The following is a 22,962-nucleotide window of genomic DNA, read 5'->3' as shown; positions in this document are numbered from 1 at the left end:
GATTGCAGATACTTGGTAAATAAATATTGGCAAAACCAATGACTGATTGAAAGGACCACAGGACCACTTGGCACCAACTTCGACAATGCAGCAACTTGGTCTGCCGTTTGTCCGGAGTCCGAAGTCCGAAGTCCGGACATTTCGCCCAGTTTGCTTACCGACTCACCAAGTGCAATCAGAGCAATCACATTGCTCTCTCCTATGTGAATAAATCACAATTACCGAAAGCAAAGCTCTCTGCAATAATTTCTGAGGTAAATCTCGTCAAAGTTTTTCTATCAATTTATTCAAACTTTTGAAATTTTTGTTCACGAGCTTACAACATAAATAGAATGTTTCGATGTTGTTTTGTGGGTGAATGGGGATGAAAGTAAAATGAAATGGGAAGGCTTATTCTACAAGGCACAACAATTTCCATACTTAGTAGTAGTGGTGATCCGGAACCTATTGTCAGTGAGGGAAGTCTAAGACTAATTACTGGCTAAGATAGCGTAAGTCTACCCTTAAAACCTAGTAAAATCATAAGAAATAGGCACAGGAATTAATGCGAATTTAGAGGTCATGAAAAGTCCCTTAATATATGCCAAAAGCAATCACTACTTTAAGTTGGGATAGACAGATAGATTTCAGCTTCCAACATAACATCACATTTTCTTCCTGTGTCGGGTAGACCCAAGAGAAGATCTTATCCCTTCTTGAACTTGAGCAGCAGGATGGTGAGTACGAGGAATACCAGAACCCAGGAAGTAATGGAAATAAACCCATTGTAGACGACGGGATTGTCGATGCCCCAGCCGCGTTGCAGAATGGATCGCATTGATTCCGTTGGCTTGGTGAGCGGCAGGAAGGCTGTGAAGAACTGCAGAAGCGGGAACATGCCCTCGATCGGCCAGATAATGCCGCACAACATAACGATGGGCAAGAAGGAACCCATCGCCACATAAGTAGCAGTTCGCTCCGTGTCCACAGCACAGGAAATAACGAATCCAAAGCTCATGCCGCACAGTCCATTCAGGATGCAGAGTGCCACCACAAGCCATATGTTACCCACCAAGGTAAGTTCGAAGAAGTAGAAGCTGACTATCAGGACGAAGATCGTCTGGCTCAGCATCACCGTGAACTGGGTGACCACCTGGGAGAGAAGGATCTCCGGACCCGTAATTCCAGCCACCAAGCAGCGCTCCAACATGCCCTCATTCCGATCGATTAACATAGCTCCGGAGGTAACAGCCACGGCCAAAAAGAAGATGATCGTCAGGATAACACCGGGAGCAGCAAAGTCTGTGAAGTTGGGATTGCGATAGCCATACACAGGATGCTGAAAGTCCACGGGCACACGTCCTAGTTTCGGATTCACATCACAGTCGCTTAGCATGTCGCCCACAAAGTTGAAGAATGTGTACTGGAGATCGCGGTACAGCAACTGTGAGATTTGTTGATCTAGCAAGTAGATATAAGCCATTAATTTCTCTTTATCTAATACTATTGTTATCTATTATATTTACTTGACCAGTCCATTCGTACTGCCAGGTCGGATGACTCGATGGTTCCATCTTCTGCATACCGACCATCCTCAACGCGTTCCATCAGAGAAGCGGTATAGTTGGGTTGGATTACCAGGGCGGCCCAGGCTCTACCTTTCCTTACCTCTTCGTAAGCCATTTCATCGTCGGTCACATATTGCTGCAAATGAAGTAACAGGCAATGTGTCAATAAAATGATTGCACTAAACTATAAAGATAAAGATAATATTACTTAAAATCAAAATATGGACAGTTTTTATAATTTTCTTGACATTTCTAGAAATATAAATCTATTGAAAACCGCAGACATTTCCATCTAAAAATATTTAGGTGCTTTCGGGACTTTACATGAGCAGCCGTGTCGGTGAACGCCAACAGTCAATCAAAAGCTCATTCAATTAGCTTAAAAAGTCATTGCACCTGCCAGCCAGACAGATGCCAAATGGCTGGGTATTGTTTTCGCCGTTGCCGTGCAATTAAAATCGGAGCCGTTGAATTATTGAGCAACGCATGTCGCGATTCGAGGACTCGGCAGTCAGGACAGGATTCGGTGGTTCCTGCCCACGGCACTTCCTTTCTTGGCAGCTTTGTGAGCTGTCTCTTTGTGCGTCCCGCTTCATTTCCTGTCGCATTGTTTGCTGCATGTGGGGCGTTCTGTTGTAGCAACAATAAAAGTAACTCCCCGTAATTAATGTGCGTACTTTGCGCCAGGCGATAAATTCAGCGAGGCAAACAAATCAACAACAAAGGAGAGGCGTTTTCGTTGCGTTGCGATTCGTTGCCTACTTTTTTGCGGACCCTGTTCTCCTTGTTGTCAACAATATGTTGTTTGTGTTATCTGTAACAATTTCATTTCACTGTGAAATAAATAATGAACTGGCAGCGGCAACGGCAGCGGCAGCCAGCAGAAAGTGGAGCAGTCCCAAGGATCTTGAGCTAGTTCCGGCAAGTGCTCACACATTTATTAAGTCACCATCGAACTGGAGGGGCGTAAAACTTTGCCTAAACTTTTGCCAGTCACTTATGTGGCACAACAGCCACAGGAATCACAATCACAGCCGAGGGAGAAAGGCCTGGCCACAAAACCGAGGCTGCGTGTATTGGCATTTGTATTTGGGCTTAGTTCGGGCAATTTTGCGGCTTCGATCTGCAGTTATTTAAACGAAAATGGCATAGGGACAGACGCCTCGCAAACAGGCGTGAAATTTACGCAATTGCCGTCTTAATGCTGCACACACATTCCTCGATTTTGGGGCCAACACTGGAGTGTGTGGTTTAATTGGCCTCATTAGATTTGATGGCCCAGAAAGGGATGTGTGCGTGAGTGCGGGTTTTGGCCAAACTATGTGGTGCAGAGTGGATTTGGATTCACCTGAACTAGAGATTCGGGTGGGTTTTACACTAGAGACCTGGAATAAATTATAATGCCAAGAGCCTTGGCTACTGACAATCAAATTGTAGGTCCTGAACAACTTTTATGCTACTATTTAACCCCAACTTCAACATTGTTTATGACAAACTTGAGCCACAAACTATGCGCAAATGAAGTCAACTTGGTCAGAAGCCCGACGCAAATGAGCTCGAAAGGAGCTGGGAGAAAAACTTTCCCTAGCTACCTTGGCAATTTTTGTTTCGACTTTGCCTTAACTTCGCTCATAAAATCTCTCTAGCTAGGGAAAAAATAAAGCCAAGGATGCACTTTCGAGCACTTTCTTCAAGTAAAAGCTTGTCGCTAATCAAGTACCATCAGAAGCGTAGTGAAAAAGGGATTTTAGCTGAAACAAAAATAATTGAAGACCTTTTGATTAAATCAATTATTAAAATGCTTTGAATGCTCGAAGAGTTTAGAAAGCATTTTTAAATGTATGAATTATTATTTGTATATTAAATGATTCTAAAAAGATACATATATATTACCTAGAATACTACTACTCCTACTAGGATATCTAAGATTTTCTGCAACGCCGAATAGCATGAAATTGGCCAGATTCTACACTAATGAGCTACATTTTCATGGTTAATGAACTTTTAATTAGAAGCAAGGACAACAACCAACGACATCGGCTGACCACAATATGTTTTTCAATTTTCCCATAAATTAAGACTTCTTTTTCGGGCTCCCAGCCGTGGGGGAAGTTTCTAAAATTATTACTGCAACCATTCAGGGAGCTGCCTTCAGAAAATTGGGAGGTGGGTCCAACAACACAAAGGGCGATTTTAGTGTCGCCAAGACAAGGGTAAAGGAAATGCTTTTGATCTGGAAAAAACATAACCACAAGGCAAAAAGGTCGGGAAAATTCAAGGGACAACGAGAATTATCGCTATACCCTTTCAGTTTCGCTTTCTATATACCAAAAGTCACAAAAATTACATTTTACAGCGTTAAACAAGTAATATGCAAATAAAAATCAATAATTCCCTATATTCCTATTCTATGTAATTATATTTTAATTATTGTAGGTTCAACAGCTGTTTTTCGCAGTCTGTTGCCTAGAAATTTCAAAGTCTTTTCGATTAATACGTCAAACCCCTACTACACTACCACGTAGCCGTCTTGGAAAAGTGGTATGGAAAAAACAGAAACGCTTCGACTTCTATACACGAGAAAAATTCAAATTTTCTTGACCTCCCCTTGAGGTGCGCCTGGAGCTTCAATCCTCCACAGGATTTTGGGAAGGTAAGCTGGGGCAGGGTTTTAGCCAAGTGCTGATGGCACGTTGATACGCTGTTCATTGACCAAAATTAACATTGCCTTCGTGCTCCCCCTTCTTTCATTCTGGGTCTTTTGATGCGGCCTAAAGATACACGGTCGCGTATTATTTTTTCACCATTTTTCCTTTATTTTTGTCTGAAGTTATACAAATTTAGTCTGATAGCCAGCGGTTTGGGGATGCTTTTCAATTTCCAAAGGTAAAAAGTTTTCTTCACAAATTGCCAGTTGAGGCATGCGGACGGTTGCTGGCCTTATTATTGCGGTCTTTATTATATTGTTATTTGAAAATTTTCGAAAAGTTAAGGAGGTCACGGTCTGTTGGCGGGATAATTTGATGGGACATTGAGGTCTCAATGCTGATTTTGTTTTATTATCTTTCATCGGAACGCAATTGATTGTCGAAACGGATTCCGCGAAAGGACTATGCAGAAGAGTATCACCGAGTTCACCAGAAATTTACAACAATCCCGCTAAGAAGTTTCAATTTTACATGAATGCTGTGCAAACTAATCGTAAAAATACCCACACTCTCAGCGCCTCTTTACTGTTATTATGCTTATTATAGTGTCTAATGTAAAATGCATGGAATCATAAGCCAGGACTCGTGCCCTCGACCGAAACGAAACTCAAATTAGGCAACAAAAGCGACTTTGTTTTTGAAGCGTAATTTGCAATAAATTGCCACAAGCGGCTTTTCTTGGCCTCGGTAATACGGTTCTGCTCTGCCCTGGCCCACTATTTCTGGCCATCGCCGCCCATGGCAGGGCAGTAAATTTATTGATGATCTCGACCGACTGGCCTGTTGTTGCTGTGCCAAAGATAAGCAGCTGTAATTTGTGTTCGCCAACACCAAGGGCAACGGCCACATCGGAGGCAGAGTCAGTGCCAGCATCCTCTTCATTTTGCATCGAAGAAGGACCACGAGCAGGACCAGGAGCAGAGTTGTTCGTTTGGTATGGAAAAAGCAGCTTAATTATTTAAAAAATATCTAAAAATATATATATGTATATAAAGATATATGACTTTTAAGGTTTCTTGAATTTAAGTAATTTTTTATGTACATTTCGAACCATGTTCTAAAAAATTAAATGATTCGTTTCGTAGTTTGTAGTTTATATTATTAAGTTTTTAGGAACTTAAGATCCTCAAGATAGCCAAACTTTATACAGAAAATGGCCAAGTAGGCAGCACTGTTTGGGCGATTTGGCCAAGACAAAGGCAAGTATATGGAGGGGGTGATTTAGGAGTGCGGCAGGGCAAAATGATGTGTGCAGTAGATTGAAGACCCGGCAGCACCAGCCTCCACTCGGGCCCAACAGGGGGAGCCACTCGGCTGTCCACACAAATTGAAATAAATTACAGGAGCGGCCGGCAGGGCGAACGTATTCGAATCGGGGGCTCTGAATATAAGCCACATGAGTGGTTATTGTAACGAAAAGCCAATGACAGCTGATATTGCACCCCCGGGCTGCATCTTCATCTGCATTTGCCACTGCCTCATCCTCCGTTTCAACCTGCCCACTGTTCATGTCCTTCTGCTCCCAGGCGGTTGCGAAAAGGGGGCGTTGGTGAAGTCGAGTAGGTAATTTGCATTGCACTCACCACAACCATGCTCTTGTTCTTGACCAGCATATCGAGATAACGGCAGCTCAGCATCGTCTGATTGCATCCGGTGTGCACTGGACAGAATTGTTCCATAATCATTTCCCCCGACATCTCGTGATTCGCCACGGCCAATTTGAGGCCAGTTGGATCATGGCCGATGGCGTAACAGAAGAGCAGTATCTGCACCACGGGCAGACCCACGATGAACAGCATCACCCTGCGGAAAAATCACCCAAAGATGGTTAACAATTGATGAGGACTAGTAAGCTGGGCTTATTATTATGCAACCCATGTATGCTGAGCTTGGATTGATGAAAAAGCGGGATTTTTTTTAAATAAATAATTCAAATGCATTCAAGTATTATAACTTTCAGTTATTTGTTCGCTGATATTTGATGATATACGGAACTTTATTACTCACCCCACGTTGCGCATCATCCACAAGAAGTTTTTCCAGATGAGGGCGTGCAGGTGATGCGACTGCATCACATGTAGATTATACCAGAAGGATGTGGGTATTTCCTGGGGCGGTGGCAACGGTGGAGCTGCGGGCGCGGTAGTACTGATCGGATCCCGAGCCGCGGACGACATTGAAATATTGTCACCGAACTCGCCGGAAATTTCGGCGGCATGCTGCTCATCGGACATGTCCAAGGCGGGATTAGAGATCGCCGGCACCGTAACCTGTTCCACAATTTCCTGAGCTATCGACGATCGGCGGCGTTTTCCCATGTTCTGCAAAACCGAGAGCTTCAGGAAGACATCCTCCAGCGAGTCGGCATTATACTGCTGACGCAGATAGTCCGGCGATTCCTCTGCCAGCATTTTTCCACCGCGCAATAGACCGATCTGAAATTTGTATAGAAGATAAAATAAATAATTATAAAATAATGTTTGATTTGAAAATATCCCCCAGCTAATGGCCTGGCTGCCCTTAGTAGCACATCCGAATGTCCTCGAAATTAAGTTGAAATAGATTTGTGTAACATCCCTGTTTTGTCACTCAATTGATTTGGAGCGTGCTCTGGGAAAGTGTCGTCAAGCCAATTTAACTTTTCGACTTTGATGTGACTTGCCAGTCGTCCTTGCCCTTGTCCATGTCCGCGTCCCAGAATCTTTGTCAAAGTTTGCGCCCTCTATGCACATCCTGTTCCTGTTCCTGGCGCTGTTGTTGTGGATGTGTCGATGAAGTTTTATCGACTACCAATGCTCGGCGTAATCCCTTGCTCACGCAACGTGCGGAAATTAACTTAATTGATTTCTGTGTCCGTACATGACCAGCCGTCATCCCCTTAGCCCCTCTGCGGGCGGAAAAGTTTGCCATGAAGAAGACGCTGCCTGTTCATCAGTTCCACATCAAATGGATGGCTTCATTAGGCATGCACATGAGTGGGTTGGCTTCTGCAGGACCCCTTTGTACAGATTTTACGCCCGGATTTTTCCGAGTGCACAGGCAAATTCTATGCTAAATAAGCCACACTCGCACACATAGCTAACAAAGTTTTGCCACTTGATTTGGCTTCGTTCGGCTCCTGATTTTGGGCAGCAAGGAAGGAAATCACCCATTTCCCCCAGAGCATGTTGTGTGTTTGGGCAATTCGACTGGCGACTGTCTTTTCGACTTCTCAGGGCCAATTAACGTCTTAATTGAATTGCAATGGCAAACTAAATTACGGTCTTCCTGGCGAGGCAGCCAATTGTAATTTTATTGGCCAACTATGTGATATGCATTATTATGACCGGCAATTTTGCATGCCATAAATAATTTTCCGTTCGCCTCGTGCCCGGCACGAAGAGGAAATTGAAAAATGCACATGATATTTATGGCTGGGTTCGTAGGTGGCACTTACTGGATGTGAGCGGGCTCGAAATTTATTCTAGAATATATGCAGCTGGCTAAATAAATCTTGGATGTTCATTTGAAATTCCCTAAATTTACATGGGATCTGAATTTTTTGGAAACATAAGGATGCTCGATACATTTTCATTAGTGTTCTGCTTGTATAATATTAAATTGGCAATCTACATAAGCTACATTTGCTTACGTACGTTATGATATTAGCAATAGACTTTTTTAAATCTCCGTAAGCCTTTACAATTAGTTTCAACAGAATAATATGTGGATTGTTAATCCGCAAATCGTTCAGGTTTTATACAACAAAGTACGCAAAACTCACGATACAAGCCGTAAGCCTACAGTTTTTTATGCTACAGTTCTTGCAGCTTAATGCTTAATGGCACGCCACGTGCAACGTAGCATTAAAGTGGCAATCAAAGCGGTTGAAACACATCAACACTTCATCAGCGAACGGAAAACCAGTTGGTAATGATATTTTTTCTTGGTTATTGTGTATCTCCCGTCACTCATCAGCTTTAGCAATTATTCAACTGTCCATTTGCATTTCGGTTGTGTCTTTTTTTGAGTTGGCTGCTCAAAGGCAACATGCGGAAAATTACGCGACAAACAATAAGGATAAAAACGGAAAAACGGCAGCAATACAAGAGGAAATGCAACAATATCAACTATTAAAGGCGCACCAGGAGGGAATTCGTGGGCTCCCTCCCCCCGTAAACGCTGAAGTGGAGCACTCGTAACAATATATCCATCACATAATGTTACGCTCCCTGATTTCATTTATTAGAGCAGAAAGTGCTGCATGTACAACTGGGGACAGTCGCAGGCGAAGACACGCCCCTGTGTCTTTGCTGTGTGGCCATGTGGCGTATACGCGATTCTCTGCTTTTTTTGTCCTGGCTTTCCTCTTTTTTTGTTTCAACTGCTTTCTTTTTTCCTACGCTGTTATTTTCTATTTTTTTTGGGCCAACCAACAATTTCCCCAGAGCCAAAGGCAAAGGCAGCAGTGCTGACATTAAATTTGGGGAGCAATGTCTGTCAAAAAAAGTGAAGCGCTGCACTTTGTTAGGAGCGAGCGACTAGAAGCCATTTGAGATTCTGTTGTGTGGGACGAGTTGGTTGACCTCGTGGTTTGTTGGCGGGTGGGAAGGTATAGTGGGTGCTTGTGGGCTAGCACCGGGGGTACTGCAGGCGTTGAGGCTTGTCATAATGCGGACCTCACTTTGATGTGGGTTCCAATGTCACCGTAGGTGTTACATTTATGTTGAACAGAAGCCAAAAAATATTCTGTATTAATGCAATTAAATTAAAAATTGTTTTTCACTAGGAATCTTGAACAAGAGTTAAAGGGTTACTTTACTAGATCTAAAGGAAAATAAAGTGTGCACTTTTGTATTGAACATCGTTTAATAGGATTACTTTACACGGCAGAAACTTGTAAACTGCCAATATAAAGTTGTTATTGTTATTTAAAAACCAGGCAGCATTAAAGAGCAAAGTTACATTTACCACAAAAACCAAATCCTTCTGTGGCCCATTTTGCTAGCTTACAGGACTGCTCTTCGGCTGCTATTAAAATATAACAACACCTCGACGCTTAAGTATTTCATATTTTTGTGATAAATACATCTATATTTAAAACCTTTTACACATTAAACTTTTATGTAAAAAATGTTTGGGCAAAATTGGGCAATTGTGAAGACGATGCCGCAGAAACGGTTTATGCTGCATATGTGCAGAATACCCCCAATCACATACCGGCAAACACGTACAAATTTTTAATGTCCATAAATATTTTTCAATTAAAATAAAACTTTTAATCTCTGCATCATACAAATAACAATAACCGAATTTAAGCACGGCAAAGTTTTAACAACACTCTGGGATGCAGTCGTAAATGCATTTTACGATTATGTTTAATGCCCCTGCTTTTGTTTGAGTGCATCCTCGCTGCAGCAGTAGAATCAAAAAACTAATAGCTGTTTTTGCCACCATACTGCATATAGTTTTTATTGCCACATGAATTTCCAGCTTATAAATTGCCAGCAGGCAATAATCACTTTAAAGCCCCTGCTTTTAAGGTGCTTCTGGCATTGGGGTGGGAAATAGATCAAGTGCCATGTAGGTTTCCACTGAAGTGGTTCACTCAATCAGGCTCCAGGGCAGTTAAATTTATGTGTCTGTCTGTGCTGCATTGAGCTCTACTTTAGCAGATATTGGCTGAGGGAATCCCATTTCGGGCACGCAATTCTGTTGACTCAACAGAAAAAATTGGCCAAAACAAAGGCAGCAAGGAAACAGAGACTACACAAGGAAATCCAGCAGAAAAACTCTACGGCGAACTCCACGTGACGTGCAGAATTGGCGAAAAATATGTGCAGATAACTACCTTGGGCCAAGTTGAACTGAAGACTTGTCCTCTTCTGTCCCGGACTCGACTTGAGCTGGCCGAAGCCAAAGCGTGCCACGAAAAAGTGACAAAGCTGAAAAAGCAATTTGCTGCCGGCCATAATACTCGTACACCGAAAGGAAATACCAAGAATAAGGTTTTCATCCTTATGGTCTTTTTAAAATACTTAGAAATAACCTTTCATGTGTTCAAAAACGTACTTATTCAGATAGTACTTGAAATATGGGCGTGTCAAAAATATGTAGAATTTTTTCCAGTGATTTCGTCCTTTTAGCCAGCTCAGGCGTGCACAATCTAAGCTGAGACCCGTTTGCTGTTCCATTTGAGCTGAGCTGCGAGGCCAACACGTGTTCAATATGAGCAATTAAACACTGTCACCAGAAGTTACACAGACACAACAACTTCTCATTCCGCTCCGCGTGGTCGTGGTCCCAGAGGGTTTGCATATACGGACGTAGTATGGGAACTTCTTCCGCAAGTTGGTTTTTTATAGAACCCATAAACCATAAATTTGGTCCAACAATTCGCATTAAATTCACATTTCAACGCCTGACGCTCGGATTAACTTGGCCAGAATACCTCGTTTTCGATCCTTCTGCCTTGTTTTATGGACTTGGACTGCGGCTCAGTCGATTGTTCTGCTTGACACCCAATCCCAGTGCGATTCCCATGTGCCAAATGCTGAATGCCGATTGCCCGCAAACAAAGGCGAGTTTTCTATTCCTGCCAGTGATTTTGTTTATTGGCCATAACTCTTTACCGCAATGACTTTCGGCGGCAGAGCGGCATGACAACGGAATCCCATCCGGCGCATCACATGGGTGGTATGTTGTTTACTTACGAAAGGGTTGGGGCCGATTTGGGTGTGGCGTTAACGTGTTGTCAATTGCTGGCAGCGGCACAGCATGTGAGCCATTTAACACCGTGAATGTCCTTGGGGGTCAAGTGGTGTTAGAGAGATCAAGCCCCAGAACTGTCTGATTGTTTCCATAATCGGGGAATCGGACCCAAAAGGCTTTGATTTGAATTATGTGTAATAAAGAGCATTTAATGTGTAAATAGGTATTTTGCCAAAAATATATTTTCAAACTAATACATATTCTATGCACATGTTGCTGATTAATAGCTTCTTGCCTCAATCAATCATTTCTATCGAATCGATATATTGATTCGCAAGCCAAGTGATTAACTTAACTTTAAAGCAATGCCAAACAAAATTATTAAAAAAAAACATCTTCAGCTTTAATGCTTTTTATAGATGGATAAATTTAGTTTCAAGACTCTAGCACTATGATATCATGTAATCAAACCCATTTTTTCGATACCCGCGAAGCGTTAAGCTATACAATTATGATCAGATAATGATAAAAATTGTAATATATTTTGTAATATGAAATGTACCTTAAAGTCAGCCATTTTGATGAATATTTTCTTGCTCCCTATCAATCAAATTAAACGGGCCCCTTGTAGAGTGTCTCTAGTGTCGATCTTGGGCCCAATTCACACTTTCTTCGCCGCTCCCCACATCAATCTTTTCCAGAGTGTTGTCATTGATATATTCATGCATCTCACACTCCACTTGAGCTTGCGTGTGTGTCTCTGGGTAAGGATTCTGTTTGTTTTATGTGTGCATATCCCGTGCGTGTTGCCAAGTATCTGTATCTCAGCCTGTCGCTTTGGCCGTGTATCTATCTGTCTATCCAACTGTCCATTGTGATGGGCGTTTGCTTGCGAGCTTTGTCACGATTTATTCTTGTATTTTTTCCACGCCTGAAAACGCCAGAGTTCATTGTTTGCTGCACGCATTAAATGACTAGCGCAGTTATATTTCCCTATACAGATCTCATCTGTTCCGCTGGTGGCATAAATAAATCTGAAGTAAATTTTTGCAATGTGTCTCGCTCGGAAATGCGTCGTAAATCGTGCCACGGCCATGGGTCAACAGAGAAGACAGACGTCAGTAATATTGTACTCCTCGGCTTTCCTCTTTTGGCCATTCATTTTTTTTATTTTCGGACAGGACACGGATTTGTTGCAGCCGGCCGCAGGATACAAATTTGCCAAGGGGCAGGCGGAAGCACTTAGCGCCGCATGTTGACAGCGCTCGCCGGAGCTGATAGCTGAACTTTCACCTTGGCAGTGGCAGCATAATATTGCTCATACGCCGCATATTACACATGGATGTGCTGGCTGATCATAAATCACCCGGATGAACAATGCGTGGGCGCCAAGAGCCATTGACACTTGCTTGGCACACAGCGCCACCGAAATCCCTTCGTCCCCACCCGCTTATCACTTCCCCGGAAATCCTCTGACTACTTACCATATGTGCCTGGGCACACTCGTCGATGTAATGCGTGGTGATTATCACAGTCGTGTGACCATTTTTCGTAATGTCCACCAAATGATCCCAGATGCTGCAATCAGGAAAATGAAGAGTTAATCAGTTGTCATCTAGATGCAAATTGTGCACAGTGTGTGCACAGCACGTATTAAAATAAATATATATAGCTGAAGCTTCAGTGGAAAATACATTAATTTAGTCCCAGTGTAACAACCATTTAGTTCTGGACTCACCTCTGACGCAAAACGGGGTCCACACCCACTGTGGGCTCATCCAGGATGAGTAGCTCTGGCTCATGGAGCAGAGCCACTGCCAGACTCACTCGCCGCTGCTGGCCACCACTCAGATTCTTGACAAATTTGGAGGCATTTGGCAAATTGAGTAATTTGAGAAGGAATTCTGTACGATCCTCGATGTCGCTTTTGGACATTGCAGAAATGATGCCGAAGTAGATTAAGGTCTCACGCATCGTGAACTCGCCGTAAAGGGCTATCTCCTGCAATAAACCAAAATTGGAATCCGGATGTTATTAATTTTCAACAGCTGAACACCATTTCCTCCTAAAAACACAGCCCACTTTCCGGCTTCACTGGTTTATGACTCCACTGCACTATTCCCACTGCACTATTCCCAACAGATTTCAACGAAGAATGCCAATTTGACTTGTTCCAGACCACAAATATAACATATGCTTTTAACTGAAGAATATAATAATTAAGCCCAAAGGCCGTATTTAGAATTTTCATTAAATATTTTCAAGTTTAACAAGACCATAATTTATGTTTTTATATTTACTCAAGGGAAAAAAATATCTAGCTTAAAATTGACCCCGCTGTTGCTTAGACAAAACTAAATTAAGTACAGTTGAGTTATTCCTATGGTTTGTGAAATTAAAAGTTTTCCCTCGTTTCTTTATGAGTGGGCAAATGTTTTCTTTTGTGCATTCACCATTTTATTGCGTTGATTTAATTTAGTCGCTTCTGGCGTGGTATAATAAAAAGCACATGAAAAATTTAGTAGCTTCCAGGTGGAAAATGGAAGGTAGGAGGCGCAGTTTGGGCGAGGTCAACTCACCTGTGGCATATAGCCAATCCGGGGACCAGGCACTCCGGAACCCCGAGATCCGGGTCGTCCGCCGAGCACCCAAATCTCGCCAGAATTAAGGCGACGTCGTCCGACGATGCAGCTGAGCAGCGTTGTTTTCCCGCATCCAGAGGCGCCCAGGAGACCGTATCTGCAATTGCACACGGTTAGTTGAGCTTAAATTCGTTTTTATAATGAGCTAAGTTAAAAACGTATGCAGATAGTTTACAGCAGAAGTGGCTCATATGCAAGATTAGCCCAAAAGTAGTATTAAAACTTAATATTTGATTTCATCATTAATTTAAAATAACATTTTGCTAAAGCCAATACTTGTTCTTTAGTAATCTTTATATGCACTCAATATATCGTAGAAGTGAAGTGCTGTCTTTTCCATTTCCCTTTATACCCATTCAAATTCAAAATCTCCTTGGAATTCCCAGGTTAAATTCCTTTGGATTGTGAGGAAGGATAATTACAAGTAAATCTGTAAATTCCGGCAGTGGGACCACTGGAAAAAGGGCAAAGCTATCGGAAAAATTCAACTGGCATTGGAGCTGCATTTAAGTTGGGCCCAAAAGGAGGCCAGAACACTGCTGGTCAGATAGTCGGATATTTTTCGGGCAAGGAGTCGCCCGTGTGTGCATGCCGCTCAAATATTTTAAGCACTCACACAAAGACTCGGCGGCAGGTGCACTTGCCCACACAGATACAAGCCAACACACTCACACACACATACAGCCTCACTTTCAGAGGCACAAGGATGAAAAGCATCAGGTGAAAAATCAACTGTGAATAGTTTTGCAAAAATATTCAGGCGCAAAAAGTTTCATTGCTCGGTGCACGGTATTCTCTGAGCGCTCTCTTAGTGCCCAAAACCCCTCTGTTTCCCTCCGCCTTGCAAGCGCCCATTTTCCACCCCATTTTCCCAGCGCTCTTGTCGTATAGCCCACATTTTCCACCCACACTATCTTCATGTGTTCAGGTTCAGGTCGGTGTGGTATGTGCGCCGCTTATCTCGTGTGTGGAGGAGCTGTTGCAAAATATATTTAGGGAATGTTTAGCACAGCTTAGCGCGCCAGTCAGCCTCCGCCCACCGCCCACTTACCACCCCCTAGACGACCTTACCCAAGTTGGCGTATTTTTTATTACGTGCGCAGCGCGCGAGTTTAGAAAATTGTTGGTCTGGCAGTTGGCAGTTAGATGGCGCAGGGGTCATGGGTCGAGCGGTACGGGGTCGCGGTTTGAGGTCGGTTAAGGTGTGCAGGCGGGTGTGTTGGCGGGTGTGCAGGTGTGTGTTTAGCCATGAATAACATGCAGGTCGATTGCAGGTGGGGGAGAAAGAGCCACACTTGTATAAGCCAAAGCCAAAGCAAAAGCCAAAGGGGTAAATAAAAGCACAGTCCTGGTCGGTCCAGCTTAAGGACACCCGAGTTGGCCAAAAAGGGGGTTGGTTGGTTAAAACCGGTGAGTGGGAAAAACAAGCATCGGGTTGGACAATGAAGCCAGATATGATTAAACACTACACTAAACTGAAGCACGGAGATAAAACTAACGAAAAGTGGATAATTTGTTGGCTTTAATTGAGTGTTTCATCTCAAATGAACTTTTGTCAGACTAGTTTTGAAAAATATGCGAAAATAGCGTGGAACTCGCAAAACCCAATTAAACACATTTATGTGCAATGTGAAAAAAGAGAATAGTTGTGGAAAAGTTCAATATGTTCAAACATTATTAATTAAACTCAAAGTCAGCTTGTTAACTTTTATTAATTCTGATAAAATTAACTTTTTAGCGCTTAAGGTAAAAGGTAAAAAACAATGATAAACATGAATCGATGAATAAAGTTTTAAGCAACATAAAAATGGTTTTGAATTTGCATAAGTTTTTTAAGCATTACAAGGATATTTTTCGGTTGCGAGCGATTCATATGCTTCAATGGTCACAACCCATGGCAGGATAATTGAATTCGCCTGTAAGGTTTTTGAGTGATATTTTCCCTGTTTTGTTCAATTCAGTATTCCCGCCCAGTTTTATTTCGGTTTCCTGTGGCAAATTCCGTTGCTTTGCATGCAATTGCCTTTTTGCATATCGCATAGCATAAATGCAATGCCATAAAGCGTTAAATGGGCAAGTGTCGTGTTAGAAGAGGTCGCTGCCGTTAAACTATGCAGGGACTCTAAAGCAGACGCTGAAAAAGTGAATTCCAAGTCACAAATTACCAACATTTACCTGCGGTGTGCGCATATTTCAGCCCCTTAGTAAGCCCTGTTTTTGTCCACCTTCAGCTGGGTCTGCTGTTTTGCCCGCAGGAAAACAGTGCAAACAAACAATAAGCAGCGATGCAGACGTTGACGTTGACGACCCGAGTTGATGTTGATGTTGATATTTCAACCCATTAACCTTTTTTTTTTGCTGTGATTTTGCTGTTCTGCTGCGACGGCATTTAGTCTGAGTCTGATGCATTCCGCAATTCATTTCTGGATGGCCGTGATTGATGATTTCAACGTACATTAGTTCATTAGTGTGTGCAATTAGGTCGCCTGGCATGCATTTCGTTGGGAATGAATTATGCGCTTATTAATTGAAGACTGCCGTTGGCAAGTCGCGTGATTTGCAAGGATCATTACTTCGTATTTGATTTTAAAATTACTTTTTAGCGACAGATAAGTTTTAAGCCACATTGGCTAATTGAAGTTACCATTTTCATAATTTTACCATTAATCGAAGTTGGCTTCTCTGCATTTTTGATCATTTTATTTAGAGCAAAAACATTTTTAATTAAAATTCTTATAAGTAGTTGCTTACTCAATAGATCTAGGATAAACTTAGCACCCATATCATTTCATTTACCTTGCCGTGACACATTGACGAGTGCACGGGTAAAAATCTGGGAGCGAAACTGAGATGGTTAGGACGCTGAAACTTTGCACTTGACTTTAACAATTAGTTTGTGTCCTCCCCCATCCAATGGCGGAGGGGGAATTCCGGTGAAGCTTCAGCCCAATCCGCACCTTGTACCACCCCATTTCATTAGTAGGTGTAGTTGTTGCTAAGCAGCGCGTCACAGGCAATTACAGGGGCGGTAATGCGTATTTAATTAACAAGCTTACTTAGTAGTTTTCCATGGAAAATTTAGCTCATTGTTCGCCAGAATGCGAATGCGACCGAATGGCAGTAGCAGTAGCAGTAGCCGTGCCGGGGGATCGAACTAACTGACATTTAGACTCTCAACGAGTCTGTAACGCTCCCTGCTGCCTATTTGCCTGTCTAATTAAACGGTAAACTTTTCTTATGGCCATTCAATTCCCAGACCGATCTGTTCAGTTATTCAGTAGTTCGGCGTCGAAAGATGTCCGTAATCGAAAGTTTTCGGGGTACTCGGAATGGAAGTCATCCATGAGTGAGTGGGATTTCTGTGTGCTTATGGACTCGATGCTAATTGAATTGTCATTGATTAATTGAGCCACGCCGAAAATTGTTCGATACTGCAAAAGCAATAACTTCCAGTCGTCTGGATGGAAGTTATATGCTTCAGAACACAAGAAGCAGCCCTACACTGAGAAGAACTGATTCTAAAAAGCCCTGCCCCAAATTTCATTTTCAAATTATAGATATACAGCTACAGCTAAGGAATTTTTGGGGATTGTGTAAAAATCATATGGGTCATAAGATGGGTGGCTTCTTGGAAAAACCTGAAACTGAAAAGCAGGCTCAAGAGGGTCACGGAAATGGGCTACGCTACTGCGTAAGTTCTATGCAAGGTTGGCGATTGGAAATGGAGGATAGCCACTCGGCTGTTTGCCGGCTGAAGGATCCATTCGCAATGTGGTCATATTTTGCGGTATTCGATGGTCACGCTGGCAGTCAAATATCACTGCATTGCGCTGAACATCTATTGAGTACTATATTGGAATCCGAATCTTTTTCAAAGCACAAATACGAGGCTGGCATACGAGAGGGCTTCCTGCAGTTGGATGAGGATATGAGGAAGCTGTATCAGGACAAGCAAGGCGGCTCGACGGCCATTTGTGTTTTTGTATCGCCGGACAAAATATATCTGGTCAATTGTGGCGACTCGCGTGCTGTGATATCGCGAAATGGAGCAGCTGTCATCTGTACAATTGATCACAAGCCGTTTTCTCCCAAAGAACAAGAACGCATTCAAAATGCCGGAGGCAGTGTAATGATTAAAAGGATAAATGGCACTCTGGCCGTTTCCCGGGCCTTCGGGGACTATGATTTTAAGAATGATAGCTCAAAGTCTCCTGTCGATCAGATGGTGTCTCCGGAACCTGATATAACAGTCTGCAATCGTTCAGAACACGATGAATTTATAGTTGTAGCTTGTGATGGCATTTGGGATGTGATGACTAGCACGGAGGTTTGTGAATTTATTAGTTCACGACTTTTGGTGACCTATGACCTGACGATGATTGTTAACAGCGTATTGGATATTTGCCTGCATAAAGGCAGCAGGGACAATATGACACTGCTCCTCCTACTTTTGCCTGGAGCACCGAAAGTCGATATGGATGCAGTTAAGGCCGAAAGGAGTCTTGATCAAACTATTGTGCAAATAACCAAGGAAGTGATTGAGAAGCACGAAATACACGACTTTGAAACACTCATTCGACTGATGAAAAGAATGGCCATTAACATTCCAAATCTACCACCTGGCGGTGGTCTGTATGCAAAATATTACATTATAGAGCAAGCTTTCCACGAGAAATTTCCAGATACTCCTGCCGAAATCTATGATTATTTTTCAATGTAGAATATTTGATGAACACATAAGTCGAGTAAATTAATGTTTAATAATGCTATTTTTATATTTTTCCTAGTGTATTCTTTGCTTCATTAGTTTATTCCGAAGAAATCCTCCCATTTTGTTTGCCAAAGGAAGTGTGCTACTATGTAGCAACAGCTGTGCATTATGGCCATCCGATTGCCAGCTTGTGCTTCGTCAAAAGCAGTGGCACAACATGGCATATACTTGATTTTTTCAATTAGATACAGACGCACGCATTACGCATACGCAATGCCTGCGGACCGAAGAACAATCAAACTCATAAAACTCAGACTTGGCAACAGATTCGCAATCGGACCTTTTCTCGACTGCCTGGTAATAATTAAAATTTGCCTGCCACAAAGGATAAGCCCCGAAAGACAAAGTGAAGGAGTGCCACAGAGGGGCCAAAATGAAAAGTTATGAACTACAGCATGGGCAGTTGCTGGTCCAGTTCAGTTCAGTTCAGTCCAGTCCAGTCCACTCCACAAAATCCACACCCATGTACAGTACGTGCCGCTATACACAACACTTGACCCAAGCAGTTGCAACAGTCATAACAATGACTGCTACAGCTACTCCACTGCTCCACTGTTCTCTGCTTTTCGTTTTCAGGCCCCGAACAGCAGCTGTCCATTTTAATTTTCCAGCTTGTGTAAATAATTTAAACAATTCCATGTCCAGTCCGACAGGAATAAGGCAAAAAGAACTGCAGAGCGGAAGAGGAAAGTGCTCGGTTATTATTTGTTACCTCGACTCCCGTCCAGACTTGGCCTATTACTTGCGGTTGCCGAGTCAGCATTTGTTTAGCTTTCTTTGTTCCTTCCAATGTTTCTTATTTGCTCCTCGTGTTTCGTCTTCTAACCAAATATTTTTGCTAGTCAAGTGAGTCCGTTTTGTGGGAGTACACATAGAAAATAGGGTACTTAGTGCATTTGCATTCTTATGCATTCTGGATTTAAGGAAGCATTCTTTGAATTGAATGGCTCGGTATCCATTTTTTCGAGTGTATATTGCGGGTGCTCTGGCATGAAGAAACAAATGAAAACAATAACATGTGGCCCCGATCCTCTGGTCGTCCTGCATCCCAGTCCTCCAGTTTGGTATCTGGTTTTGAGAAGACCCTTCACCCTGGCTGGATGCACTCATGTCCAGTTTGTTTGTTTACTCTGTCTGGCAGCGTGTCTGTTGCATATCAGTGACCAGCATATCGTTATTTTCCTATAATTTAGACAATTTTCCAAAGGGTTCGCATATTCAAATAGTATCTCTTGCGTTTTTGTTTTCATTTTTGGACTGGCTTTTGCCATTTTAATCAACTTTTCTTGGATGCACGACAATTGCTTATTAAATGGCAAAATCAGACAGAGAGTTTGTTCTAACTTCGGACTGTCTGGCCATTTGGTTTATGGAACTTTGGCCAAATATTTGACTTTGGCTCGGGCCGGTCGACAACATTTGCAACATTTTTCTATTTGCTTCGTTAACCGCACACGAAAAAAAACGTGGTCTTCCTGCGACTGAATGTTTGCGAAAACTTTGTTTGCCGCCCGTTGCTGGCCATAATGCTAAACTTTCTTGCGTTCAAATACATTTTTTGCTGTTGGCCGGACTCTTTTATTTCATTCCTTTTGTCAAATGCAGACCAAACCAATTACAAAATCCACACAGCCAGGGAACCAACAGAACTGGGCCATCAGAGGGACGTGCAAAGTTTGGCTTGCAAACAATTGCAATTTATTAAGCCAAGAGCCAAGCAAAGCGCAAACAATGTCCGTGTCCATGTGGCCAGCATAATTAAAAGTAAGTTCAATGCGCTGCTCCAGACAACGGAGATAGTCAAGAATCTCGACGACTAGAGATGAGCAGAGAAATTCCAAATATTTGCAATTTAATTTGCATTCAAACACAATTATTGCGAGAGATAATACAGTTTAGGAAATAATTACATTTAATTCGGTTAACAGCAGAAGCAAGAAAACGAATTATAATTGAATTGCGGTCAAAGCATAGGATGTGAAAAATTTCAAGAAAATCTCAAAGACTTTAAAGAGTTATCGCTGATAGAGAAAGTTCATGAAGAATTAATAAAAGCTGAAAGCTTATTCTTAAGATAGAATTTAATAGTACGGCATTAAAAAGACCGAACTTACTGATGTCGCTTAAGTTTTAAATTATTCTCAAATTTATTTTCGGCAATCTGATCATGTTTTATCGACTTAGCTGCATCTCTCATACGCCTTCAAGTACGAACTTAATATGCATCGAAGCTCTTGTAAGTTGTAATTATGTTGCAATAAGTTGGCCCGGCTCGAAGTGCGGGCATTGCTAATGCGCTGGTTACAAGTATGTGATCAGGCACTTCAACTGCGAATTTGTAAGGAAAGTAAATGCAGAAGAAGGACCAAACAATGGGGCCACTGATTAGTTCTGAATTTACTGCTGATTAAGATGCTTTTCAAAAGAATTCACTGCCCACTCTGTTCAAATGAACTTTCCCACCAACTTTTCGCGATTTCCCCGTATCTGTCTGTTTCAGAGGACCCTGTGCTCGTGCACCCGCTAACTTTCTGTTGAATTGGCAGTTTATGAAAAATTCAAGGACAGACATTAATTTCGCGCTAACTTCTAGGGGCAAGTCTATATAAATTACACGAAATATCCGTAGGTCATCCGGAAGGAAGAAATACATTTGAAAGTCAGCAGCAAAGATGAGCAAATTCATCAAAACTGCTGAGCTTGCTATTCCATTCGACTTTGTATTTATTAATCAATATATGTATTATCCCCTCCTGTAAATAGAATACATTAAATTGCTTTTTACGAGCTCTTTAAACCGAACACATTTTTACATTAACACTCTCCACAAATGGTTTTATACCTATTTTCATTTAAATACGTTAAGAATAAAAACTGGTTCGTTTTTGTGAGAGTTAATTTATATTTGTTCCCTAAATAAATAAAAGTTAATTTATTATCTGATTAAATACGCATTGTGTAGCATACCTCTAAACATATTTAAAGTGAATTTTACTGTTGTTTCTGCTGGGCATTTTCAAAATTTAATCAGTTGAAACCACTTAATTACGGTATGGGGTTTTGCCTTCCTTTCTTTGCGCGCACAAATGTTCAGCCATTTCAATTGCGCAAAATAAATCACAGTGTAGGCCTTTTGTTTGGCCATTTGTTTACAGGCTAAATGAAATCATGACAATGTAGCGTGAATCAACAAAATCAGCTGAGAGACAAATTGCACAGAACACGCAGCAGCATCGAGTGCAGCTTCAAACATCGTTTGTATCTTTGTATATACATATGCCAATTACTGTTTTTTGATGTCGTAAGCCTCGATTCGTTGCTGCTCTATTGACAAGCTAAACGGATCCGAGTTACGTCCGTGTGGGTATTTATTTAAATTTATCGCATTGAGCTGTGCGTGCGGATGCGAAGCCAATTGGAAAATTCCATGCAATTTGGACGCGTAGATTCCATGTAATTAACAATTTAGCGATTGCAATGGCAGCCATTTTGTCAGGGGTGCATAACAATGAGCGAATAAAATGCATTTGCTAAATAATGCAAATTCAGTTTTGACGCACATAATTCCATTTTAATGGAAATTTTCTACTTAGCACTGGCGTTGTTATTTTTGCGGCTCGCCTGAGGCGATGCAGCATATAAATAAAGGTGCTGGCCAACGTAATTTAATTGCTTATTTTGCCATTATGGCCATGCAGGCTTCTGTAGTTTCGCATTTATGTAATATTTCTGCCGGAAGTTGCGCATACGCCATGTTGAAGGAAGGTCAGACGAAAAAACGCCGCCAGTTATGTGCCGTTATATGGGGAACGTATTCTAATGGTGGAAATAAAAAGGGTGCTCACACACGTGGCATCGCAAGAAGCCAGCTAGTTAAAGTTTTATCCTGCCTGACAACCTGCACTATTTTATTTGCCCAGCTACTACGCTTTAAATATTTATTTCGGCCCAAATAGTTGTAAATTCTCGGCTCCCATAATCCTTTTGGGGTAATCTCCTCCTTATCAAAGGACATAAAGTGTGGCACACCTGATTTATACACGAAGCCCACTTTACTGGAAAATGGACATAAAAAATCAGAGAGCAACTATGTATCTGACTGCCCAGTCATGTTTGGACAGCGATCTACACTTGGAAAAAGGACGCCTTAAGATACAGAAAATAACTTATATTCATAGATTAAGAGCAAGTGTTTTTTCGAACTGATTTGACAATTAATACCATATATTTTTGTATGCTTCTACTGTATTATTTTATATTGATTTATAATCATAGGTATCGGTGCAGTGTACAAGTCGCTTTTGGTGAGGGAACGCTTAACTTATTAAATGCGCACACTCCGTTTTAATTACTCACACACATAACCGTGTGTGCACGTGTGAGTTGCTAATTGCGGGTCCATACACACACATGCCAGCCGAGCACAATTTTAATGCGCACTTCCGTTTCCGCTGTAATGCCTGCGGCATAGTTTATTTTTATAACCCGCAACACGGGACTTCCACTACCGTCGCCTCCTTTTGCGGTGCGTAATTGTTAATTTTCAACAGCGCATACTATGCCGCACTGAGCGACTGAATGACTGACTGACTGACTGACTGCCT

The 22,962-nt window shown here is 42.1% G+C and overlaps 2 protein-coding genes across 2 annotated transcripts in view; one reads left to right on the top strand and one right to left on the bottom strand.

Moving 5' to 3' along the window:
- Positions 1 to 259: 259 nt before the first annotated feature.
- LOC6729732 (ABC transporter G family member 20) overlaps positions 260 to 22,962 on the bottom strand; it is a 44,037-nt gene continuing 21,334 nt past the window's right edge. Inside the window, exons 3-9 of the mRNA XM_016177575.3 lie at positions 13,525 to 13,684; positions 12,684 to 12,946; positions 12,430 to 12,523; positions 6,263 to 6,690; positions 5,839 to 6,058; positions 1,506 to 1,683; positions 260 to 1,440 (exon numbers count right to left, since the gene is read on the bottom strand). Of these exons, the coding sequence (XP_016036393.1) occupies positions 686 to 1,440; positions 1,506 to 1,683; positions 5,839 to 6,058; positions 6,263 to 6,690; positions 12,430 to 12,523; positions 12,684 to 12,946; positions 13,525 to 13,684 (2,098 nt within the window). The 3' untranslated portion in view covers positions 260 to 685. The remainder of the gene's footprint in view (positions 1,441 to 1,505; positions 1,684 to 5,838; positions 6,059 to 6,262; positions 6,691 to 12,429; positions 12,524 to 12,683; positions 12,947 to 13,524; positions 13,685 to 22,962) is intronic.
- Positions 17,124 to 18,356, top strand: LOC6729733 (protein phosphatase 1B). The gene has a single exon (XM_016174646.3). It carries the CDS (start codon positions 17,192 to 17,194, stop codon positions 18,305 to 18,307), a length of 1,116 nt encoding a protein of 371 aa, XP_016036394.1. The 5' UTR covers positions 17,124 to 17,191; the 3' UTR covers positions 18,308 to 18,356.

Source organism: Drosophila simulans, chromosome 3R (assembly GCF_016746395.2).
Source record: "Drosophila simulans strain w501 chromosome 3R, Prin_Dsim_3.1, whole genome shotgun sequence".
Taxonomy (NCBI): domain Eukaryota; kingdom Metazoa; phylum Arthropoda; class Insecta; order Diptera; family Drosophilidae; genus Drosophila; species Drosophila simulans.
The sequence above is the reverse complement of the archived record's forward strand: the minus strand, read 5'-3'. Positions and strand labels throughout refer to the sequence as shown.